The sequence below is a fragment of the Pseudophryne corroboree genome, chromosome 1 (assembly GCF_028390025.1).
Source record: "Pseudophryne corroboree isolate aPseCor3 chromosome 1, aPseCor3.hap2, whole genome shotgun sequence".
NCBI lineage: Eukaryota > Metazoa > Chordata > Amphibia > Anura > Myobatrachidae > Pseudophryne > Pseudophryne corroboree.
In genome coordinates, this window is record NC_086444.1 from 962,538,450 (window position 1) to 962,565,385 (window position 26,936).

At 43.3% G+C, this 26,936-nt stretch overlaps 1 protein-coding gene across 9 annotated transcripts in view; it reads right to left on the reverse strand.

Annotated features, from left to right (window-relative positions):
• RAPGEF2 (Rap guanine nucleotide exchange factor 2) overlaps window positions 1–26,936 on the reverse strand; it is a 552,363-nt gene that overhangs the window by 382,585 nt on the left and 142,842 nt on the right. For all 9 annotated transcript variants that reach the window (XM_063920458.1, XM_063920456.1, XM_063920451.1 and 6 more), the window contains exon 2: window positions 8,996–9,066. In XM_063920458.1, the coding sequence (XP_063776528.1) occupies window positions 8,996–9,066 (71 nt within the window). The remainder of the gene's footprint in view (window positions 1–8,995; window positions 9,067–26,936) is intronic.

A 26,936-nucleotide genomic window follows, 5' to 3' on the forward strand; every position in this document is an offset into this window, starting at 1 on the left:
CCATGGGAGTAACAGGAGTAGTCCAGCACTACCCTGTTAGCAAACCAGCCGAGATTACAATAGGGCCTTTGCATACCAAGCATTCCTTTTTGCTGGCTGCATCGGCACCAACCAATCTCCTGGGAAGAGACTTACTGTGTAAAATGGGGTGCGTCATTTATTGTACTCCTGAAGGTGTATTCTTGGACATACCTGAGAATCACGCTCAGGAAGTGCGAGACATGTTAGACTCCCCATCAAAATTAATGTCACATACCATTATGACAAATAGGAATCCATCCCAAGTAGAAGAAATGACATCTCAGATACCAGAGTCACTTTGGACAAAAGACGGACAGGACACTGGATTAATGGCAAACGTAGCTCCAGTAGTTGTGCAAGTAAAAGATGGTAGGATAGCTCCAAAAATCCCACAGTATCCTCTGAAGCCAGAGGTGGAGTTAGGAGTTTACCCAGTAATAGAGCGCTTGCTACAACAGGGCATTCTGGTAAGAACGTCCAGCACTGCCAATAGTCCCATCTTCCCTGTTAAAAAGAGTGGGGGGAGGGGTTACAGGCTAGTGCAGGATCTAAGGGGGATTAACAAAATAGTTGAGAGTCAGTTCCCCGTAGTGCCAAATCCAGCTGTCATCCTAATGCAAATCCCTTCCACTGCCAAATTTTTCACTGTTATTGACCTCTGCTCCGCTTTCTTTTCGGTACCTCTGCACCCTGACAGCCAATATTTGTTTGCATTCACATACAGAGGAGTCCAATACACGTGGACTCGACTACCCCAAGGTTTCATAGATAGTCCAAGTATATTTTCCCAGGCTTTGCATGATTGTTTACAGTCTTTCCAACCAGACAGTGGATCAGTATTGATACAGTATGTGGACGATTTATTACTGTGTTCAGATTCACTGGAAGCATCTCTGAAGGATACGAAACAGCTCCTGTTTCATCTTTCAGACACCGGACACAAGGTGTCCAAAGACAAGTTGCAATTATGCCAAACTAAGGTAAAATATTTGGGACACTGTCTAACACAAGGACTGAGACACCTGACCGCTGATAGAATCCAAGCAATTAGAGACATGACCCTGCCACAAACCCAGCAACAGATCAGAACGTTTTTAGGAATGTGTGGGTATTGCCGCAATTGGATCCCAGGGTTTTCCATTTTAGCGTTACCTTTGCAGGAAATGGTCTCCTCAAACAAACCTGATAGGATCTCGCATACAGACGAGTCCGAAACAGCATTTGAGAGACTCAAACAGTGCCTAACGCAGGCACCAGCACTAGGTATGCCAGACTATGGGAAACCCTTTGAACTATACGGAACAGAAAGTGCTGGTTGCGCGGCAGGCGTACTAACCCAAAAACACGGTGATGCCAGCAGGCCAGTTGCATACTACAGCGCTCAGCTAGATACGGTAGCGCGATCCCTCCCCACTTGCTTGCGAAGCGTGGCTGCAATAGCATTGCTAGTGACAAAAAGCGAAGATGTCGTGCTAGGCCACAACCTCACAATCCATACACCACATGCAGTGTCAGCCTTATTGAATTCTGCCCAAACCAGACACGTCTCATCAGCGAGGTTTACAAGATGGGAATTAGCACTAATGGCCCCCGTAAACATCACCATAAGGAGATGCAGTGCATTAAATCCTGCAACATATCTCCCAAGTGTGCCTGGTCAGGCACAAAGGGTGGAAGGTGAGAGTGATGGGGAAGGAGGATTTAATACAAAGGAAGATACACATGATTGTATGGAATATTTGACCCAAAATTTTACCGCAAGGCCTGACATCAGTGACAACCCACTGAAAGATGCAGAACTCACGTTCTACACGGACGGTAGTTGTCACAGACAGTCAGACTCGGGAGACTTGTGTACTGGATACGCAGTCGTAGATGACCAAGACACCATAGAAGCGGAACCGCTAGGCCCACCTCACTCAGCCCAGGTTGCTGAACTGGTCGCCCTAACCAGAGCATGTGAATTGGCTAAGGGTAAGTCAGCCAATATCTACACCGATTCTAGATACGCATTCGGGGTAGTCCATGATTTCGGAGCCCTATGGCGCCTCAGAAATTTCATGACGGCAGCTGGTACACCGGTAGCGCATGCAGCTCACATAAAAAGGCTTCTAACAGCGATACAGGAACCCGACAGAGTGGCTGTTATCAAATGTAAAGCACACACATATAGCCAAGACCCGGTATCACTTGGTAACAGCCGAGCAGACGAAGCTGCTAAGTTAGCAGCTGCTACCCCCATACAGACAGACACCACACAACTGATGGTATTCAATACCATCAACACACAGAAGTTGTGTAAAATGCAAAATTTGTGTTCCACACAGGAAAAGGCAGTCTGGAAGGCAAAGGGATGTGGCCAAGAGTCCTCAGGACTCTGGACGGATGGACATGGTAAACCAGTGGCCCCCAGAGCATATCTTCCATGTCTGGCTGAAGCAGCTCACGGGCTGACTCATCTAGGCAAGGAGGGAATGTGCAAATTGGTAAGAGCATATTGGTGCGCCCCAGGATTCTCCTCTCATGCGAGTAAAAGAGCAATGTCATGCCTTACCTGTCTGAGAAAGAATATTGGAAAGGCAATACCTACAGAACCATCCCATATCCCACCTGCCGGCGGCCCTTTCCAGGTAATACAAATTGACTTCATTCAATTACCCCCTTGTCGGAATTTGAAATATGTACTTGTTTGTATAGATGTTTTCTCGAATTGGGTCGAAGCATTTCCTGCAGCTACAAATACCGCTATGTTTACAGCTAAGAAAATTGTGCAGGAATTTGTATGTAGATATGGTATCCCTAGAATAATCGAAAGTGATAGGGGTACCCATTTTACAGGTGATGTCTTCCAAGGAATGTGTAAGTTGATGGGAATTGATAGCAAGCTGCACACTCCGTACCGTCCACAGGCGAGTGCGAAGGTCGAAAGAGTGAACAGCACTATTAAAAATAAATTGAGTAAAGTGATGGCAGAGACAGGATTGACATGGCCAGAAGCTTTACCCATTGTATTGTACAGTATCAGAACCACTCCCAGGTCCCCTCTTAATCTGTCCCCCTTTGAAATCTTATTTGGTCGACAACCGCAGGTCATGATTAACCCTCAGGATGATTTGAAATGTAACAATGAAGTAACTGTAAAGTACTTGATTAACATGAGTAAACAGTTAAGGAATCAAAATTATAATCTAAAGTTGGTGATTCCTGATCTACCTGATAGTAATTGTCATGACATTGAACCTGGGGATTATGTAATGATACGAAATTTTCTACGCTCAGGTTGCCTTATTGACAGATGGGAAGGACCATACCAGGTCTTACTGACTAGCACTACAGCATTGAAAGTTGCTGAGAAAGAGACTTGGGTCCATTCATCCCACTGCAAGAAGGTTGCTGATCCAGAGAAGTCCCGTGATAAGGAACAGACGGTAGAGGTTGTATCACTGGAGTGTCTGTTCCAGGAGGACTGAGGCGGCACCTGAGCCTTGAAGACCGAAAGCAGTTGTCGACTCCCCACTCCCTTTTATTGTTTTTCTCCACTTCCCATCCCCTCTCCCTTGAAAATTCTTTTTCCCCTTTCTCATTTTTCTCCGTTTCCTCCTATAAGATGGACTTGCCCCAAGAGACTGTGATCCGGATTTTCCTGTTGACCATGATGTTGACCAGAGCAGTCTGTTCCGGCGAGAGTACCATGGAGGTCGATAGAGGTTCTGGAATGAGTTCTGATGATAAAGATGGAGGCGTAGTTTTCCAAGATCAACCTAACCAACAAGCAAAGGCGAGTATCAGAAAACGATCCGATAGCATTGACCATAGAAGAAATTGTGACGGATTGTTAGCTGAAGAAAATTGTATCTGTAGGCTCTGTAACAATGTCATTGAAGATGGGTGCATTAAGAAATGCCAATCCAGTTTTAATATCCATATGGACCGGCATCCATTGAGTGATTATCACTCCTTAGTGGGTAATGTATTAAACAAAACAGATTGTTGGGCATGCTCTCAAGTACCTCAGGGTCATAGCAAATCAGGGCTAGTACCATTTCCTTTAACGATAGGAGAGGTACTTGAGTTAAATGGTGGGAGACCGGTGGACCGGAGGTTTAATATCTCCAGCCCTCCTAGTTTGAAGCTCCACCAATACCACGTGGATAGGTCCCTATTATGTTTTAACATCTCCAATCCCAGAAAGCCGGGAAATTGGGAAGTATCATGGAGTAACCACACCATGACCTTTTCACATAGAGCAGATAGAATGCCTACAGATACAGAGCTTGTACGCCACATAGCCAGTAGAGGAAAATCTTTCCGGTATAGATACACCTTAGGAAATAGGATTACTAGAGTTGGAGAAGTATCACCAGGATACTGTGCACATATCGTACAACCTGATACGTGCATTAAGCAGATGGAAGAATTAGGGCTAGGAGATTTCACCTGGAAGGTGTGTAATATGGTAATGTCTTTCTCCGTCCCATATGTTCTCCCCGATGATGCATATTTCATATGCGGGAGAAAGGCGTACAAGTGGCTTGCCCCAAACTCTGAAGGATTGTGTTATATTGGAAGAGTATTGCCTGAAGTAATGACTGTAACACATGATAAAATGAAAGACATACACCGTGGTGCCCAAGCTCCTTATACTCACACTCATTACGAGCACCTCGTTAAAAGACAACTGTCAGAAAGGTTAGAGCATCCGGCCTCTGATCTGATCCATGAATCCACCGGGATTCAGGTTCTGGTGGCGTTAGATTTCACTCGCACCGCTCGAGGAGTGATGAATTATAGATACATTTCCGCACTCGCCAATTTGTTAGATAATATCACTGAAATGTATGATGACACGTTTAGATATACTGGAAGAGAACTTCAGGCTTATAAAACAGAACTGGTACAGCATAGAATGGTTCTTAATTACCTCACAGCAGTGACAGGCGGATATTGTGTTACATTGGCAACACAGTACGGCGTGAAGTGTTGCACGTATATCACGAATAGCACCGAGGATCCGGTAGAGATCATAGACCAAAAGATGGACGATATTCTCCAATTAAAGTGGGAATTTCGTCGAAAACACAATCTCACTCTTGCTGCTGTAGGTAATGAGCTGACTGGTTGGGTGTCATGGTTGAACCCGCGAAATTGGTTCTCCGGTTTGGGAGACTGGGCTCAAGGAGTCATAATGGATGTTGGGAAGTTTCTACTATGTATCTTAGGTGTCGTTATATCGATTGGATTGATATTTAGATGCGGGCAGGCTTTAATGAGGTGCAAACAAAGTACCAGAGTGATGAGTTTGAGGAGTGAGGAAACCGTAATTAACCTGGATTTGATTTATGACCCAATGATAGAAACAATGATGTGATGAAAATGCGATTTCTACGGTCCGTTTCTTTCACCTGTTTTTCTGGTTTTTCTCCAAGATAACAAGACCCCCTTGGACGAGGAAGTTGATGAGACGCTATACAGACAACGGATGGACCAAAGAAGGAGTTTTGACCACTTGAGATATGGACATTTGATGAACTTTGCCATGGATCCCCAGTTTCCCTAGAATTCTTAAAATTACGCTAGCCCAACATTTTTTGTAAATCTAATGGCATTGACAAAGCTTATTGCTCACGCCTAATGAGCAAAACAGCGCAAAGAAGACGACTTTCAACTGATACCGAACAAAACTTCAACCGACAGATGTACATTAACCTGACATAGAATACCACCGCATTTACCGTAATTATGTCTTTTCTTCATTTCTACAACCCTCAGGTAATGACACACATAGTATAGGGAATACAGGCACAGATATCAGCAATCACATATTCCCCCATTCATGTATCATCAACTAAAATGTGCTCCCCATTTTGTTCAAAATCCGAAAAGAGCTCGGTAAAGTTTGACAGCCCATCCACAGACCCGTACCACGGGATAAGAAGGAATTCAAATGTATACTTCGCAATACCTCGAAGCTTGATTTACAACACGTACGGCACGATGATACATGACCCCCCCAAACAAGGACTCATACACACATGCTTCTGCTATCACACTAGGTCATACCTTCTTCACACCTACTCCTCTCTTCTCCCTCACCCAACCATGGAAATGAATTAACCCCTGACATATATTTTTCTCCTTTTGAAATGTTTTAGAAGGTGGCAGTTATTATTGACTGCCAAAGGGTGGACTGTCAAAGTCAGAAAAATATCTCTATACACACTGCCATATTTGCACCTCACACTGGTCCGTGCTGCGCATGCGTGCGCTCTCCCGTGAAGGCGCATACCCGCTGTTGCGTGCACCCGCTGGTGCACGGTATGCGTATTTACGGTAAAGTTTGTGTAGTCGTAGCGTGCGACTCAATCGTTACATATTTTCACAAATAATGTATTTTGTAGATCATGGTCCCTTTGATAGATTCTGAAAGTTTGGTTAATATAGAATGTTTATGAACAGAGGAATCCCTCTTTGTTTGGTACGAAGGGTCAGATAGGAGTAATACAGTGGTGTTTAGTATCCATCGGAAGAATATTTAATTAGAAATATTCCGGTGTTGGTTTGAAGCAGATCAATCGCTCGTGCGAATAGTTATGGACATAAGAAGTTTATGAACATTTACTTTATTTGCACTTTATTACCCATGCGGCGGGAAACCCAGTTTCCCTCCCACCTGAGCAGTTGGAAATAGTCACAGCCCACCTGTATGAATCAACCTATGACCTTTTGTTACAATACGAAGCCGAATTCCTGTGTCCAATGAACAATGAGATTGTAGGGACCATTGAATTGTATTGTGTGTGGGGCATAAATAGCAGGCCGACCATATCCAACTTCACTCTCTTCAACGGTTCTCATTGCTGATAATCGGGAGCTGGATATCGAGGCGCATGCGATCGTTCCCCTTGTGCGTAAGTTCTCTCCGTAATCATATTGTCTTACTGTGAGCCATTTCTCTCTCTCCCTCTCTTCTCTTTCTCTCGTATTTTCCCTTGATTAGACTTAATTGTATTATATTGTATTTCCTGTGTTGTTATCTGGTTAGTTGGTTTATGTTATATTGTAGTGTATGCTTTGTACTGTGATTCTTTTTGCAAGTATAATAGTCATAATACACATAATAGGTTTCGGACCCTAAGCCCAGGTATCTGTGTATTCTTTTTAGTGTTAAATATTCCCTGAGCGTCGGTGACGCTCAAGCAGCTTTGTAGTTAATCAGGTTACACAAGGTTGCACTTACACTTTGTCTCTACACTAAGGTTTGCTGTGTATTTCATTGCTAAAGGTATAGATATAAAGGTTTAACGTTGTGAGCGTCTGCATCGCTGGTGATCTCCTCGTGGTCCCGAGCGCCGCTACGCTATAGCGAATCATTACGATAGTCAACAGCCAATAGTCTGCCTGCCTGTGATCACTTGGCCGTGAGTGAACGTGACGCCTGAGCGTCTCGATCACGGCTAAGCGATCGATACGCAACTTACGTACCCTTACGGTACTTCTTACGTAGATAGCGTACAGTGTTCTAAGACCTCATATAGGGTTATATACACGATAAATATTTAGCTTTATCAGGCGGGACACCGGGAACGGCCAAATACGATAGTCGGATTTGGCCGCTCATTGAATAGGGCTTGTCGGATCCATTCCGACAAATGCATGCCGGAATGGATCCGACTCTTATTGAATACACCCCTATATTGTTGAAGCACACTGAGAAAACTTTGAAATTGTTAGGCTCTGCGATGTTTCAGGAAGTACATCTTAAAACTATTCATCGAATGTATATGTCACCGGCAGAAAGACAACATTTAGTACCCGGGGAGCTGGGTACTTGTATAAAATGTCACTGCCCTTCTGCATCTTTCTACCAATGTATGTGGACTTACAGGAAAATTAAGAATTTTGGGGGAAGGTGATGGGGTTTATTAATCAGGTTTGTAGACTTCGCCTTACTGCTGACCCCGTGGCTATGTTATGTGTTAATTTTACAAACTGGAATTTACAAGGCAAAGGGAAGGAACTTATCCCATTCTTGACTCTTACAGTGACGATAGCTAGGACAATCATTATGAGGAACTGGATCGTGGCTGCTCCCCCCTTTTTGTCAGCAGTGAAAAGTGAATTATTCCAATTACTGAACTTTGATAGGAGGAAAACTCTGCCTGATATTGAGGGGGGAGTGGAGCGTTTCCATAGGAAGTGGGGGATTTATATTGAATCGCTTGATTCAGATACTCAGGCACACATTTATATATTGTTTGAAACTATTACGTGGTTTCTACTTCGTTCACTACAATGACATTGATTGCTCTGCAATGCCGAGGCCGGATTAGGGGAGGGAGGGGGGATTAGGGAGTTTAGTTATTTGCTATCTGTTTTATTGTTGGTATCAGTTGACACTATGACTATATGCTTATGTACACTGAAAGGGTTTACATTTACACTCAGTCTGATATATCGTATTGTATGCCATTTTCCAATGCTTAGCTTTACTATGACATTGACCAGACATTGCTGTTATTTTTATACATAGGCATATTCTCTATGCTACTTTATATTATGCCTTTATTTGTGCTGGACTATACATGCCCACATGTCCAGTTGTGTACTTTTTATTCTGTTTGTACTCCAACTGTTCCTTGATATGTCATCTTCTATGTTGATTCACTGTTTGTAATAACGAAATTCAAAATATAATAAAATTGTTTAAAAAAAAAAAATTACTGTAACATTGGGCAATATCGGTGGGAATCCCCTTCATGAGCCTGTGCCTGGCAATGTAAATTAAATGTAAAGATGATATCCCGTTGCTGTCAGATTACTGTAGAGATGGGTAGTCCTACTCCTTTACTCTTCACCAGAAATGAGCTACAACCAACTATGCTCCCAAACATAAAAGTGATTTAACCCCATTAGGCGACACCTACAAAGTAACATTAGCTAGCACAGCCTTACCCACGTCATTACAAGGCCTTACCTAAGCTGATGCTCCCGCAGGTTGGACAGTGCTTCCATTCCATGGAGGTATGAATAAACTATCTCCAGGTCCTACAAAACATGAAACATAATAGTCTTAGGATAGAGGCACAACAAGAAATAGTAATGTCATGAAATAAAGACACTGTCCAGAGTAATACATTTACAGATATGGCATATTAAATACAATAAAAAAAATAAAAAAAAGCAAAACCTTATCTAGAAAATCGTACACTTAGATCCCCATAGCTGTATTTTATTTGAATTTCAGAAAGTTTTAATCCTAACACAAAAATAAATACTTGAAGCCAATAGAAATGTACACATATATATATATATATATATATATATATATATATATATATATATTTATTTATTTATTTTAATATGTAGTATAAATTATCTTTATTAGAAATGTAAATAGAAAAACATGACTTCCCAGACATATAGAACTTGTTATCCTTGCTTACTTGTATGTAAGTGACACTATACTGATTCTGTAGCAGCCAGCATTTCCAACAATTAAATCTATGTCAACATTTGCATTCCCTGCCTTTATCAGTTATTAATAACCGGCCCACACTTGACAGGTCATGACTGACGTAGACAATATGGGTGCTGCCAACACATATTTGATCAAACAATTGACAAGTGTATGTAGCATCAATGAGGGTTTAATCATGCAGCTTCTAATTCTTTGATGAAATACCCTGCAGAATAAGTATCAAGCTAGATAGTATGCAGGCTGGCATTCCAGATGGATAGCACTATTGTTAACCACTAATCATTAGGCATTTGGCCCAGAGGAAGAGTTGCGGGGGAAGGGGGGCTTCTACATGGAAAAACGCAAACCAACATATACATAGTTGAATTGCCGGTCTGTTTGATAGATTTTTGGCGGAAAGTAAAACAAGTACCTTCCTCTAGGGGTCTAAATAGATGGAATAAAATGATCCTCACACTCTGGCAAAACCAAGGGGGACAGAGCAAGGTCTACATCATTACTAACGGAGGGTTAGAAGGGCAGCAATTTCTCTGCGACGAGTGAGAATGATGCTGGGAACACGGAGTATGCTTGCTTCAGAATCAGGATTACATGCCAGTGTGACAACTGAATCAATCAGCTCTGTATTTGCTAGTGGATTATATACAGCTCCTGAGGTGCTACGATTACTGGTATAATAGGATTGTACTTCCACGCACGCGCTAGGGAGGTGTATAGATCCCAGGCTAGGGGAAGCCGCACACATGGCAGCACATAGGATCTGCTGCACAGCAACACCCTGCTGCTTCTGGAATAGATATTTTCAGAAGCTATTAAAGAGAAATTATTCAGAACTACGATATATTCCAACAGTAGTATAAAGTATATGAAGGGCATTATTCTAAATAAAACAAGGATAGTGTCATGATGCAGAGAAACACTGTGGCTGCACAATAATCTAACAAAATATATGCTACAGTCCAGAGACTAAGAGGGAGCACTGCAATTATGTTTTCTGCCAATATCCAGGGCTACATGACATTCTTCAATTCTAGGAGGGGAGGGAGGAAGGGGTTCTTGAGCAGCAGCAGAGGAACAGACCCAAGCATTCTGACGCCCCAACCTGAGGAGAAAAAGGCAGCCTCTAATGTGGTCTTACAGTACAGACAAGAATAATTAAAAATCCCCCCCCACACACACACACACACACCACCCATTGCTTTATAAACCAATTGTTTATACATACTTTATTTTGGCATATTCTACTTTACTCAAACTATGGTTTTATATCTTGTACTTTAATGATATCTTACTATATAATTTATCTTTATTGTCACATTGTATTTTGTGAATATTCAGCGGTTTATTGTATTCTTGTTACAATGTTATTCTCATACATTGCATATACTTTTCATGCTTCAATAACAGATAGTTTAAAAATAAAAAAGAAATCCTGTACATTATAACATCCGCCTAACAAACAGTGCAATCCCCACCCTTCCTGACAGCTCAGGCAATCACCTGCATACTAAAATCTTCCAGCATCTTTTGTCCTCGTTTACCCTGAGAAAACGCTAGCAAAATATGAAATGAAGGGCTGATCAAAAACATTCCCATGCACAAAGTATAACCGCTCTAGCACAGCTGCTTTTACTGCAACAAAATGGAGCAACAGTTGACAGCATCTTCTTTCCTCCAAGAATGCAGAATTTATTTTCAGATCCCTTCCATACAATATAAATCTAATTTACAGGCAGAACTATCAGATTGTTACTCGCACAAAGCCAAGGTATACAGTTGTTTCCAAAACAGGAGTGATATTTTGCCTGTACTGGTGTGGTATCCCTGTACAAATAAGGAGAGACAGAGAGATGAAATGCAGGCTCATATGTCCTGGATGACTTCGCTGGAGTAGCACATTATCTCCAGGTTGCTAGGGGCAACCCTGGCAGTATGATGCAGCCTGGGATCCTGCAGCGAGCTCTATCTCTGTTCCAGCCACTGAACCATGCAGCATATGCACAAGGAGGGGATCTTTCTGCAAGCAGGGGCGGTGGAGGACTCAGGGAACCATGCAATATAAATGTCCGTCTTCTGACCTTGTAATCCTATCCCTCTTGTAAATAAAAACATATCCATACCTATAGGTAACTTGCTCTGCTGCTAGGTGCTGCATGTCAGCTTGCACAAGGAGCAAATATATTTACAGGATTAAATAAATATGTTGAATAATGTTTTGTAAAATATGGTTATCAAAACTCAATGTTCTTTTCACTACATACTATAAAATGCAATAATTACTTAAACAACAGGTGTTTGTAAAGAAGTGTAACAGAAAAAAAAAATATTAGAGACAGTAGAAAATAAATGAAAAACATATGTTTCCAATCTGTAAAGATCAAGGCACTGATAAAGATTTACAGTTTACAGTCAGAAATTATATGTACTGCAATTTACTAGAGAGCTGTAAAAAGCTTTAATATAAATATTACTGTTAAAAAAAAAAGAACTTATTTTTTAATACTACTTTACTTTCAAGTTGTTCCATACTGCCATTATTTGGGGCAATGAATTTGCCATTTCAAGAGCAGAGTTGCCTCCCACAATACTGAGCATTGAGCATTAATCTTCATACAGTAGGCTGATCAGCTTCAAGTAGTCACTAATACCCCTTTCACACCGATGGATGGTTCCGGGCCGTCGCCGTTAACACAGGACACTTGCCGATTACTGCATATCCAAGCGCTCCTGAGCCTGTCAATCAACAGCCTTTTAGGAATTATACCCCTTTCACACTGCAAATATATCCCGGGATATTGGGTCGAGGTGCAGTCTAAAAGCACCAATTTTGAATATCTCGGGTCGAGTAACCCTGCATTTCAACCCGGTATAAAAGCAGTGCTATACACGGGTTGGACCCGGGTCAATGTGCACTCTAAAGTGTCCAACCCAGGTTATTCAACCCTGCATTCACGTAAACGTGCTGATTGGCTGTTCTTTGTGTGTCTTGATGATGTCAGCAGCCTGAGTCCTGCTGCACAGGAGAGAACAGAGAGCATTAGAGCTATTAAGAATTAGGGGTGAGGCAGAGATTGCTGGGCAGCTTACTGCATACCCCCCAACTTATTAAAAGTGCAAAGAGGGACCTTGGCGAGCTAAGCGCACCCAAAAAGGGTGTGTGACCTATATGAAAGGGGCGTGGCCTTGTGGCAGAGCCTCAATCGCGAGTCATGCCCCCTTGTACCGTCACTGAGGGGGCATGCCCAGCGCTCTCTGAGCTGCTGGCATACCCCTTCTCCCTCTGTCACCTGAGCATGCGCACAGCGTCTATTCACTGCTGCTCTGCTAAGCAGAACAGCAGTGACCGGAGCCTCCCAACTACCCCCTCTCCCCACCCCCACATTGTAGCCCGGGGGTGGGACAGCGGGACAGTCCCCCAAAAAACGGGACTATCGGGTGAAAATCGTGACAGTTGGGAGGTAAGTTACTGTAACAGTTAAAGATGCAATTGTATATAAAACATAGCTCAGCGGGACAAAAAAAAAAACTCATGGGTTAATGGGTACCATGAATTTTCACAGATTGTATTAACACCCGGTAAAACAGTACTTTGATGGATGTTAACAAGGCTATCGAGAATTCAGGAGTCCAAGTGAATGGCCCGGGGCGTTAAAGCCTGAGGCTACTTCCCGTTAATTGAATTCCCCCCAAAGTATTCATTAATTTCATATTTATTTTTTATGTAGAAGTAGTGCCGCTGGCATACTTGTGATTCTGTAAGGGACACTGCTTAAATAGCTTTGAAAAAAAGAAAAAGAAAAAAAAAAGCAAGTGTGACACTAGCCTATGGAAAAATATGCAACAGAATCACATGAAAGCAGAAAAAAGCTTAATAAAAACAAGACTACTTCCTAACACGTTAGTGTTTAGCACCTCTGCTGACACACAGGACACAGTGTACTGTACCTGGTATCTCCTGCTAGCTCTTTTTAGATGACTGGTAAAACATGGCATTAATCCCAACAAATCTCTCTAGAAACCAGCTGATTTGATATGCTGGTAGTAAATAACTGATAAAGTACTGATATGCCTCAAATCCTAAAAAATCATCCACATTTAGGGGTCTATTCAACTGATGTCAGATCCAACAGTTCAGTATTCAATTTGAGGCCAAATCCGACAGGTTTTGGCCGTTGCCGACAATGTCAATCCGACTTTTTTTTTAAAAGTCGGATTGACATTGTCGAAAACGGGACTAAAACCTGTTGGATTTGGCAGCAAATCCAACAAAACACGTGGATCCAAGGCTAATCCCCCAATCCACGTGTTTTCCAACAAGTTGGAAAAACAGCAGCCCCACTGAATAGGTCGAATCATGTTTTGGAATTGCTGTCTTTCCAACTAGACGGCAGTTCCGACTAGAATTGAATAGACCCCTTAGGATGCAAAAGTATTTATTTATTACCAGATTTCGCAGCGCTTTACAGAGAATATTTGGACATTCACATCAGTCCCTGCCCCCAGTGGAGCTTACAATCTATTTTCCCTACCACATGTACACCACACACATTCACGCTAGGGTTAATTTTTGTTGGGATCCAATTAACCTACCAGTATATTTTTGGATTGCGGGAGGAAACCAGAGTACAGGGAAGGAAAACCACGCAAGTACAGGGAGAATATACAAACTCCACAGTTAGGGCCATGGTGGGAATTGAACCCATGACCTCAGTGCTGTGAGGCAGTAATGCTAACCATTACACCATCCGTACTGGCCGCTTAATTCAAAATTAATGAATATAACAAATAGCAACATACACTTCAGAGGTTATGTCAACAGCTGTGTACAAGTATGGAGAGAGCTTGTACCCTCCTACATGTATCGGGATTATGACTATTCAGATCTGCCAGCTCTGGATCCTTATGGTAACAAATAGTGCTAATTTCTGTTTTCTGCACATGAAAGGGACGCGGACTGAGAGAAACGGATATTGATTGGGCTTTGTTCCAATGTGTGGCTGATGTATGGGCCCATTAGAAACAATATGGCCACTTCTTACACATACAGCATAGATTTGTTTTACGTTACTGCACTTTCTGCACGCGATACTTCTATCAACAAATATGAGCAGCATAATTTAGTAAAATTCCATAAATTAAGCAGTATCAGCCAACTAGAGTATGAAGCGAAAATAATATTTCTGACCTAAGAGGCTGATTCAGAGACGGACGCAGATCTCTGCATACGCAGCCAGCTCTGCGTCCATCTCCTCACATGCTGGGGTACGTCCAGACATGGCAGGCTGCCAAGCATTGCGGACACATCGGATTAAGGTTGAACCCTGGTTCCCCGACATTTTTTTTTTAATCGGAGCGGCTGCATGTGATGTCATGCAGCCGCCCTGAAATACTCCCAGCTGGCACCCGTTGAGCCTGTTATGCCCCCCAATGCTGTGTCACGGAAATACCTGCCGCAGTCAATCAACTTGCGGGAGCCTCCTTCCTGGATGCGACCGTAGAAGAAGGGCCGTGCACATGTACTGCGGCTAGTGCGCATGTGCAGACCAGATGGTCGTAGCTACTACATGCGGACGGGCAGCTGCGTCCATCTCTGAATCAGTCCCTAAATCTGTGTTCTACAGTATGCAGAGAGGATCCTTTAACTGCCCTTTAAATAAAGTTTAATATGTTTGAGAACATTCATCAGGGGTATACAAAATTCTATTGAAGTGTGGTATCAATTAAACGCATGGAGAAAACAACGCTTTATTACACAGTTATTTTATCTTGTGTCCCTTCTTCTTTTTTTTTTATCACGTGGTAGAAATGACTCGCCTACTTAAGCAACTTTAACCTATTTGCTGGCTAATCCAACCAACTACACATAGGTAGGTATCCATGTATCCCCAATCCTTTTTCGGCAGGTGAAAACGGACAAATATTGCGGTCAATGAACAATGGTCATTATCGCAGTATCCTATTACAGACCATTTTCATCGGCCATAAACGGACCCGCAATCGAGGGAAAGCATATGGGCCCATGTGTTATCGCGGCACCGGCAGTATAATTTGGGATAAGTACCGGCATCAGAGGGAGGAACCAGCCACATCGGGGCTAATAGGATAGCCTCCGGTGATACAACTACCCGCAATCATTGATCTTGGGTAATTAAATACCCCCCCCATAAAAATAACTAATTCACAACAAAATATATTGACAGGCCTTATGACTCAATGCTGTCAGACTGTCATAGTTAACCTGGCTGTATGAGACATGAAGGTATATTCAATTGAAGTCGGATCCATTCCGACATTCATTTGTCGGAATGGATCCGACCTGGGCTATTCAATCCATTATCAATTCGACTTTAAAAAAGTCGAATTGAGATGCAGGAGGGAGGAGAGCCGCGGGAAGACTGGGGAGAGCAGCGCTACAGACGCTATATAGCCGCGGCTGTAGCGCTGCTCTCCCCGTCTGCCCGTGGCTCTCCCCCGTCTCCCCTCCTCGTATGTCTGTCTCTCCCCGTCCCTCCTCTCCACGGCCCCACATCACAGCCGCCGCTCACAGCAGCGTCCACCCGGCTCCAGCAAGCGAGGTCTCGCTTGCTGGAGCTGGGTGGACGCTGCTGTGAGTGGTGGCTGTGACATCCTCCTGCTCTATCCATCACTTCAACTTTTTTTTTTAAAGTTGAAGTGAGATGGTCGAAAAGGGGCCAAAACGTTCGACACAAGCACGTAGATCGGCAGCTATTCCGCTGATCCACATGCTTTTCGACAAGTCGAATTCCTCAACTTGTCGAATATATTGAATAGGTCGGAACCCCTTCCGACCTAAAAAAGTCGAAAACTACCGTCTTTTCGACAGACGGCAGCTTTAGACGTCAACTGAATATACCCCATAGGGGCTTATTCATTGTCACTTAAGGACCTGTTACACATGCAGAAATGCTAGTAATGGAGCCCCTGTAGGGCCACCTAATATTCAGCAAACTCAGAAAACACAGTCTTTGGAATATGCTTGCAAGAATAAACATCCTCTTCAGATGGCGCAGATTCCCGGTGCCAGATCCTTCCTACAGGAAGGAGGTCTGGGGTTGAAAGGAGGGATCCACTGCCTCCTCAGTATAGAGTGACCTGCAGCCGTGCGCACGTGTGCCTCAAGTCAAGCATAAGCACTGGGAAGACCTAGCAAAGGTATGGCTACTGAAGTAGCAGTGTTACTGATCGCAGGGATAACTGCTTTTCTGCATAGCAGAATTGCTCCGGTAATTAACCATCCACGGCCACAACTCACATCCATTCAGCCCCCGATGATAAATAGGGGGGTATTTAATTGTTTGAAAAGTGAGTTGGGAGTCTGTTTTTTCCCATCTAATAGACAGGAAAAAACAGACACCCTACCGACTTTTCAGACAATTGAATTCCACCCATAGTCTCCATACAGGGAGATGTATTAAGCCTTCTTAAGAGTTGAGAAGAGGACAAGCAAAGAAGTTGCCCATGGCAACTAATCATCTTCTACCTATCATCTTATAGAATGTACTTGATAAATGCTACATTGAAACTGATTGTAACACTCAGTAACAGTGAACTATTTTCTTTTAAAAAAGGAAGTTTGGATAGGAACAAGATAAATCTGGTGAAATTATTAGTGTCCTCCGGCGCCCGGCGTCCGTATGCACCAGGTCATTCAGCCGCCATTACCGGCTTTGAGTTGAAGTACCCCTGTGCAGTCCGGCGCGTACCCCTGGGGGTACACATCCCATCGGTTGGGAAACGCTGATCTAGCTACTTCTAGAAGATAATAATCAGAATCTGATTGGTTGCTATGGCAACATCAGCAGTTATAAAAATAAAACCTCCCACCGTAGTAAATGTATCCCTTCGTAAAGTGCAACATTCAGCTCAGATTTATGGGCTTTCATTTGTCACTACCTGCTGCTATATGTGGCCAGCACTTCCAAGTATAAAATGTGCCTGTCGCCTCCACTCCAGCTTTCTGATCCAATATACAGCTAGTGATATCACTAAGGCAAGAAATACTTGCTTTATGTAGTTAGTGTAAGTGAACTGATGAGCCAAATTCAAAGAACAAATTAGTTAAAAATATAATTTCCTGCACATTAGTAAAAACAAACATATCTGAATCAAAATTAATAATAATTATGAAAACTAATTAGAAACATGATAGATGAACAAAAGCATTTGCTAGAAACTGTACGCGCATTAAAATTAGTACTGCATTCAGCAAATCTGGGGAGAAAAAGTTAAAATAAGGAAGTGACAAATTACCATGTTACATATATGGTATAAAAATATTTAAATCTAAAATTCTGCATTACATAGTTCTATGGGTACTTCTCAACTGTTACTTCTTCATTTCCAATAATGGTAGCGTAACGATACTCTACTTGAGAGGACTAGAGCTTAAATGTATTGAACTGCATATACAGTACTATACAATTATTGGTGTCTAGTTAAGTTTGCAGAGAATAACCCATACATTATGAGTGGCCTAAGATCCCACCACCAGCAGTAATGTAAAGGTGAAGGGTCACACACACTGACACGAGGTGAGATGACCAGTAGGTTTTGGAAGTTAGAAGAAAGAGGCAAAACGGTACAGAAGACCATGATGAGTGAAATGCATGAAGGGAGATTGTAAAATGGAGATCTAGTCCCACAACTACAATTGATAAAAGGTGTGACCGGTAATGTTTGCATCTGTGTCAGATCCTTAGAGAAATAGCTGTAAAATACTATGTGGCCACAAGATGGCAGACTGAGTCTTTCTAACCAAAACATTTGCCGTTAACAATTATATGATGCAACTGATTTTGCTAGAAATATTTTCAAAAAGAACAACTTTGTAAAGTTTAATGTCTGGTTTAAGAAAAACAAATCTTAAATACAGGTAGTTCATATAAGCCATGACATTAATCATTTCAGGTGTATATTACCATTCGCTTCTTACTCATTATGTGAACAGTAAACAGTGATATGCATAAAATTCAATAGAGCACCTGTCATTTATGGGAATTCTGTGACACGCTCTTATCCTGGACAAGGGATGAATGTAAGAGAACAGACTGTTACCATTGTAAGCGCTGATATTTCCATATAAAGAACTTTATAATACTCTTCCTTTTACCCTTCCAGCTGTAAACAGTACAAATGTGTTATATCGCTTATAATTAATTGGACAGTGTGAATAAACATACACTAGTATGTCTCCTTTTTATCCAGGTCAATTTGTGCTCTGTCATTCTAGGTTTCTCTCACAATATTGGTCTTCAAAAGCCCTCACTGTAAACATACTCTCCAACATTTTACACATGAAAACCAATACTAGGAAAGGGGGCGTGGTCATGTGTAAAAGGGGTGTGGTCACTCACCCTTTCCTACACACTGTACCTGCCAAAAAGGTACAGTTGGAGAGTATGCTGTAAGTATAACACAAAGTAAAGCTAATTCTATCTCTGGTACCCTTACTCAAACATACATACATACATACATACATACATACTTGCTTGCAGAAAATTTAATAATTGATTTTGGGATTCCTTCACTTAGTTCCACATCTGATTTACTAAATGTTTTCCAACTCCTATTGTGAGTCACCAACCCAATGCAGTTGAGTGTTGAATAAAGATCTATATAGTGGCAAATGCTCAGCTTAGTGATAATACTCAGGTGGTTGAAAGGATATTTCTAAGCAAGAAAAAAAAAACACATTTTGTTTCCCCCCAGCACACGGATTGTTACCAGTAACCAGATTTAAATCCTGCAAAATAATAGAGTTCAGAGATCTTGGTTACATATATTTGGACAAATGTATGAATAAGATTCCCGGGCCTTGTCAAGGCCTCTCTGTCAAAATGTCGACAATACAAAAGGTTGACATGGAAATGTTCAACCTACGTTTATGTTTTTTGTTGTGATTTGGTGTTTCAACTCCTGTGACCTAAATAATTGGTAATGTTGACCCTTGCGTACTTGCTTCACACTTCAGGCAAGGTGCCTCGCTCAGCTACTGCTGTGCTTGGCACAGGTTACTATTCCCAATCATAGTCCACATGCAAAAGTTGGAAACAATTTGAAAACCCCCAAAAAACCTATATCGACCAGGTGTGTCAACCACTGCCATGTGGACCTTTTGACCCTCACAATCTTTTGACATTTCTACCTAATGCCTGTCAACCATATGGAGTCGACCTATCCATAGTCCGGAGCCCATGCTGTTTACTAACATGAATAGACTGCATTGTACATAAGTCAGACAACTAGCAACTGCCGGCAATGTAACTACATTTAGTAGCTTTTTCACGGGATGTAGTTACGGCAAACGGGATATTCCCACTCGTGGGTATCCGCAACACCCATATATCTGGAGGAGAACCTGTGGTGTCCTTCATTGCGGTCACCCCCTGTCGGCATTCTAACGGCCGTGATCACGGCGTCGGTATGCTGACCGCCGGGATCACGGTCGCCGGCATCCCATACCCAATGCTTTCTTCACATCATGGTAAGATGAAGCTTGACATAATTAATTTTAAAGTGTAACCATTTATGTGATATTTATAGTAATCAAATACAATGATTACATGTGTTCTTACAGCATATTCACACATAGAATTAGCTTAATCTCAAATAAATATCACAGCTCTAGCAAGCCACCCTGGAGTGGCAATGTCACCTGACTATGATAAGGCAATAGGTTCATACAAACCTGGTTTCACATGGGAATCTAATACCAGCTTCGGGACTTGTACACATGGTGAGATATTTTCTTTCGATTTTGACTATATAGTCAAAATCGCAAGAAAAGTTAGTGCAGATCGCAAGGTGAGAGTCACCTTGCGATCCCGATTCGATCCCGATGCACGGTCCCGCCAGGTCAGCATCGCAAGAAAAGATAGACTGTGCAGGCAAGTCAATCCATGCTAGATCGGTGTACTATCTAGTTCATCTCACATGTCAATGACATTTCACATAAGCCAAAATCTCACATAAGCCAATATCGTAAGCAAACATAGTCCATATCTCAAGAAAAGTTAGTCAAAATCTGTGCTATCTGGGCTCTGGGGGAGTTCAAGGGAAATCGCATAGACAAAATCTGACATAGCAAGGATCTCACAGTGTGTACACACCTTTAGCATAAAACTGACCACACTCTGTCAGCTGGTACTGATCAAGAATATTGTAGTTGGCTTGTTTTACATTTTAGATAGGGAGAAGTTTGTTTTCCATTTAGTGTAAACCCATAGGATTAATTCACCTGAACTGAGAGTGAGATTGCAGCCTACTAAAATGTGCAGCCTACTAAATTTCAACCCTAGTGTTGTTGCTATGCATTGTGCTATAAAGAGACAAGGGGCCAGACAAAGTTCATAGCACGAACATCCCCTGGATAGTAGCAGCAGAGGAAAAACAAATATTAAGTTCACATAATTCTCCATGGTTATTCTGTGATTACATATATTTTGTGTGCATTTGTTATTTATGGCTAGATGTGTCAATAATGTGTGCGTTGTATTACCGAATGACTAACTCTTCAATAAAAAACACTTTCATCCAAAAGTAAAAGTTTAGTAAAGGTTCCATTAATAACTAATTGTAAACCACAAAATACCAGCTTTAAATGCGCTTTCAGAAGACAAGGGAGACCAGGGAACCAAACATCAACCATGTCTAACCCTATGTATGAGGACCACACATCAGGAGACAAGACCTTATACTCATGAGAACAGTCTTCTTTCACCCCCCCTCGCCCGGCTAGTCTACCATGAGACTACCCATACAATGCTGTCTTATTTTACCCAGCATTAACTGTTGTGAACGCTGTAGGCAAAGTCAAGATGAAAGATGGGTACACACTAGACGATATGCTACATGAGCGATATCATCAGTGTTTGCCTTGAACTCTCGGGCAAACGACGTAGTGCGTACACACTGAACGATATCGCTAACAGTATCATTCAGTGCCATCATCCTGCCACGACCCCAAACATGCAGTTTCTGACGATATCATCAGAAAGACCTGCATGTTCGGGCGATCGGTCATATCATTAACGACCCACAGGAGTGCGCATCGTCAATGATATTGCGCGTACACACTGGACGATTATCGTAATGCTATGTAGTTATCGTTCACAACATTTAGAAAATCATCCAGTGTGTATGGGGCGTAAGACAAAAGTAAGCAAAGGCTTGTCAAAAAAACACCTGTGCAAAATGGATTTTTCATTCAAACAAAATTTGGTTCGCTTAAAAGGTAGTCTACCCCTAAAGGTGTCCGAACACATCACAAAACCATCCATTATCGCTGCGAAACTATTATTCTACAAATACAAAATTATTACCTTTATCATTGAGGACATTATAGTGCAGGTAACCAGACACAGACAGATAACAGAACACCACCACCTTATACAAATCAGAGAAAATTACATGATGTAATAGAAAAAGCGGCTTTGCCTACCCTGAGGCCCAAACCTAGAGACTAAGGGGTCTACTCATGAAGCAGTGAAAAGTATGGAGAAGTGAGCCAGTGGAGAAGTTGGCCATGACAACCAATCAGCATTGAAGTAAAATGTATAATTTGAATACTATAAAATTATACAGAGCAGCTGATTGGTTGCCATGGGCAACTTTTCCGCTGGCTCACTTCTCTACTCTTTTCACTGCTTCATGAATAGACCCCAAACTACTGTGGGAAAGGTATCCAGGACTTATGTTACATGCTGCTCTCTCCATTGTGATAGAAAAGCCAATGTCACCACATCAACTGTGAATTAACACAAGCTTAGGTGCCCTAATTATTATAAACTCTCCCACAGACAAAGCAGCAGTTTGGGGGCTTCTCTGAGAATAATGTGAAGTAAAGCATTTTAAAATCTATTGTCAATCTTCATATATCACAAATGGGCCCGAAACAGATTAGCGCAAATCACTACACTGTGAGCTCATTACAGGTAGTAATACTTTGAACATATGCAGAGGCATGGTAAGGAGCACCTAATGATTACATGCAATGCACTCTCTATATTCATCAAACCTCGGCACCAAAATGAGAGAGGGCAGATTGCCAGCAGGCTCACAGGGCAGCCACAAATTACTGATTCAGAGCAGTCTCTCAAAAAAGGAACAAAATAACAATGTCACAGGGACATGGGAACAGATTGTGCATATCCTACCTATCCTTATACATGTATTCCCCAGATAATGATAGAAAAACATTTCAAGAAAGAGCCTTACTTTATACTGCCAGAAATGTCAGCATAATGTTAGGAGACAAATGTATAATCCGTGTATAACGCTTGTGTAATGTCACCAGCCTGTCAATGATTTCAACATCTCCTTAACATTGAAGAGAACAAAACGATTATGTGAAGCAATCAGTAACAGTAACGGGATCACTGACAAACCTGTTGGTGTGTGTCATTAAGCACACTTTGTATGTGCACTTTAGCAAAGCACTGTCGTTTTCTAGAAACCAACCATTAAAGCAACGTACACTCTGGCCTATGCAATTTGTTATTTGCTGCAAAGCATATAGGCCGCCTTTCAAGCTTCCAAATATGATGACCTGCGTCAGACACATTGAAAAGAAATAATAACCATAGAAAAACGGAGGATAAGCTAATGTAATGCGGCAATATGTACCGTTATTTTGTAATACGAAATATAGCAGCATCAAAACAGGATGGCAATTTCTAAGAGTATATTCTATACTTTGTGAATGCACAAATGAAACAGTTTTGAGATATGAATCTCTTCATCTGACTAAAAGCACATCATAAAAAAAAGCACTTCAGATACACATCATCCAACAAAAAACACCACCAATAACCTGTTACTATATACAGTCACATGATAAGAAATTACAAAAACCAGTGTTCAAGTAGCCTCTTACACTAAATGTAACGTTCAGTCACAATGGATGTAATGAACGGCATGCGGTTAGCACACAGACAGTCAGGATCCCAGTGCTCACAATACAGACGCCGGGATCCCGACGGGGACACCGTACCGCCGCCGGTATACCGGCGAGGTAGGTGATTCCCCCTCTATGGGTGTCCACAACACCCATAGAGGGAGAATAGAACCCGCCGAGCCCACTAGGGGTTTAGTTGCGCTCGCCCCCCTGCCGGCATTCCACTTGGGATACCGAATGTCATTATGCAGACATTGACATCCCGAGCGGCAGTAATTCATACCGAACTTTAAGTTCTGTGTGTGGGTTGGCGGGCCTGAGGACAGGACAGCGCAGGACAGGCAGGCATGAGGGAGCACGGTGAGACATCAGCACGTCACACCGCGGCCAGGAACACATCACAGGTCGGCCAGGAGCACAGCGCAGGGCGGGCTGGAAGGAGTGTGGTGTGACGTTAGCATGTCACATCGCAAGCCGGCCGGTGCTGGACGGGGCTGTGTCGCGGCAGCGCGACCGTCCATTAACCCCAGGAATTTTATTTTTACCCCATTTGGGGTAATTTACTCCTGTTCCCTTTCTACTGTTCTATGGGCTTTTAGAGAACGCATGAAAAAAGCTGATCAGCCGGCAGCATACGACAGAGTGGGACAGATGTATTAACCTGGAGAAGGCATAAGGAAGTGATAAACCAGTGATAAGTGCAAGGTGATAACACACCAGCCAATCAGCTCCAATATGTAAATTAACAGTTAGGAGCTGATTGCCTGGTGCGTTTATCGGTTCCGGTATGAATAGTCGACCATGTTAAGGTCGACAGTCATTAGGTTGACCACTATTGGTCGACATGGACTAATTGTCGACACGTGAAAATGGTCGACGCGTGAAAAGGTCGACATGGATTTTTGAACTGTTTTTGGTGTAATTTTTTCCGTAACATGCCCAGGAACCCCAATTAGTATACCGCGTCCCCTTGCATAGCTCGCTTCACTCGCCATTCTGCGGGCAAGGTTACTGTTCCCAATCGTAGTCCACGTGGATGGTAAAGTATGACAAATCTAAAAGTCTATTTTTTTTTTTTTAAAGCCATATCGACTGTTTCATATGTCGACCATTTTCATGTGTCGACCATGTCAACGTCGGCCAATAGTGGTCAACCTAATGACTGTCGACCATAACATGGTTGACCATCCAAACGGATACCCTGTTTATCACCTTGCACTCATCACTGGTTTATCACTTCCTTATGCGGTCTCCAGGCTTAATACATCTGCCCACTGTACTTTGGGGGTCATTCTGGCCCGATCGCACGCTGCAGTTTATCGCAGCGGTGTGATCGGGTCAGAACTGCGCATGCGCCGGCACATGCCAGACGGCCGAAGGCAGTCAGGCCACTACGATCGCCTCTGCCTGATTGACAGACAGAGGCAGTCGCTGGGCAGGGGGGGGGTCTAAACGGCGGTGTTTAGCCGCCGGTTCGTGGGCGCGGCCCGGCCAACGCAGGCGTGGCCGGACCGAACAGGGGCGGGCCGCAGCGGCTGCGTGACGTCACACGCAGCCACTGCGGGCCGGGGAGCGATAAGTAGCTCCCGGCCAGCACGCTAAAGCTGCACTGGTCGGGAGCTACTCTTGAAGTGCAAAGGCATCCCCGCTGTGCGATGCCTTTGCACTTCTGCGGGGCGGGAAAGCCCTGTGCTGGGCGTCCCCCCGTATATCAGTGTGAATGAGCGTAGCACAGCTACGATCATCTCGGAATGACCCCCTTTGTCAGGTACTTGTGTGCTATTTTTCATCTAGTCTCTGATGTGTCATTAAGGTAACAATTGTGCTTTGTCTTTCATTCCTATTAAGCAGTGGATTCAGATCACTGTACAATCAGAAACCATGTTCTTCCAGTCATGTATAAGATAGATCTATTACAGGCCAAGAGGTAACTGTACCTCTTCAGGATATGGATTGGCCTGCTAGCAATTATTCCAAATTAGCCATTGTCTACCTTATTATTTCACTAAATATCAGACAAGGGGGTAAGGGGGTGAAACTGCTGAATGTATGCTGTAATAAAAGTGATTTTATAGACATCACTAAATAGCACTCCTGGCACCAGCAGCCAGGCAGCTGTTATTTATCAGCTATACTTTTCCTGGTAGTTCCAAAAATGCATTTCTCAAAGACTATTTAATTTTTATTTTGACAATAAAACCTATATGTCAATGAAGCACATACTATGAGGAGCCATTAAGGCTTTTAACTAGGAATAGTATACCTTAGCTTTGATCAGTTTGAGTGAGCTTGATTTGTGCCATGCTTTGGGAAATCTGTAGCCAGCCTTACCTCTGTGATATAATGCAAGGATAACTACATACGTTGTAGACTGGCACTCCTGCCATAATGAAAGGTGCACTGTAAATCAGAGTCCAGGGATTTATCATGCTACCCCAAACTACTGCTGATCCAGGAAACACTGCAGGATATAGGAGACACACTGCTATAAGAAGTTCACTGCCTCATAATCCCTTGTGCATAATGTAAGAGGATTAGACAACTGGATGCTGTCACCTTCTGGCTGAGATTCACATTAATGGATTGGATATATAGCAGCAGAGGCGTATCTACCTATTGGCCAGGATGGCACTCGCCAGGGGCGCCAGCCAAGGAGGGGCGCCACCCGATGGTGCCACTCGCGGCCAGGAGGTAGATACACTTCGTATCCCCTTCCCCTGCCAGTTCCTCACCTGCCCCGGCATCAACCACGGAAGGCAGGAGCTGGAGCCACTGTAAGGCGCCGGAGTCCGGCGCCGCACCGCATTTCAATAAAGAAACGCTGCATAAACTACAGCTCCCAGCAGCCCTTGCGGCCGCAGCTCACAGAAGCAAGGCTGCTGGGAGCTGTAGTTTATGCAGTGTTTCTTTATTGTAATGCGGCGCGGTACCGGACCCCGGCGCCTTACAGTGGCTCCAGCTGCTGCCGTTTTGGGGCACATGGATGGCTGGCTGCCGTAGCTCAAAACGCAGCGCAGCAACTGGGAGCAGACATGGGTCCTCGGTTGAGGACGTGTGTGGGCGGAGTGGTCTCTGGGAGACAACTGAGTTCTAGGGGTCAGGGAGGAGGATGCGCAGAGGCAGCGTGCTGTCCGGGAAGATGAAAGTGGCGGCAGCACTGCAGGGACAGAATGGTGAGCGGAGGGAGCAATGCCAGAACCAGGAGTGCAGGTTTCCTGTCCAGCAGCGACACTCCCACCCTGCCCTGGACTAGGTAAGCTGCCACACCGCTGAGTAGAGCCACTGGCCTGTGTACCTGCATGGAGATTGGGATCTGTGCAAACATCGGAAGGTCCTGGGGGTAGGGGGTGCCGTGGGAGTACTTTGCTGGGTCGAGGGGGGGGGGGGAGGGTGTCGTCTCGTAGGTGCTGGGTCTGTGTGTGTGGAGGTGCTCAATTTGGTGCTTCTGTGGGGGGTGCTATTCTGTAGGGTGACCATATTATCCCTTTTACCTGGGACGCTTATGGATTACACTGGTTCTGT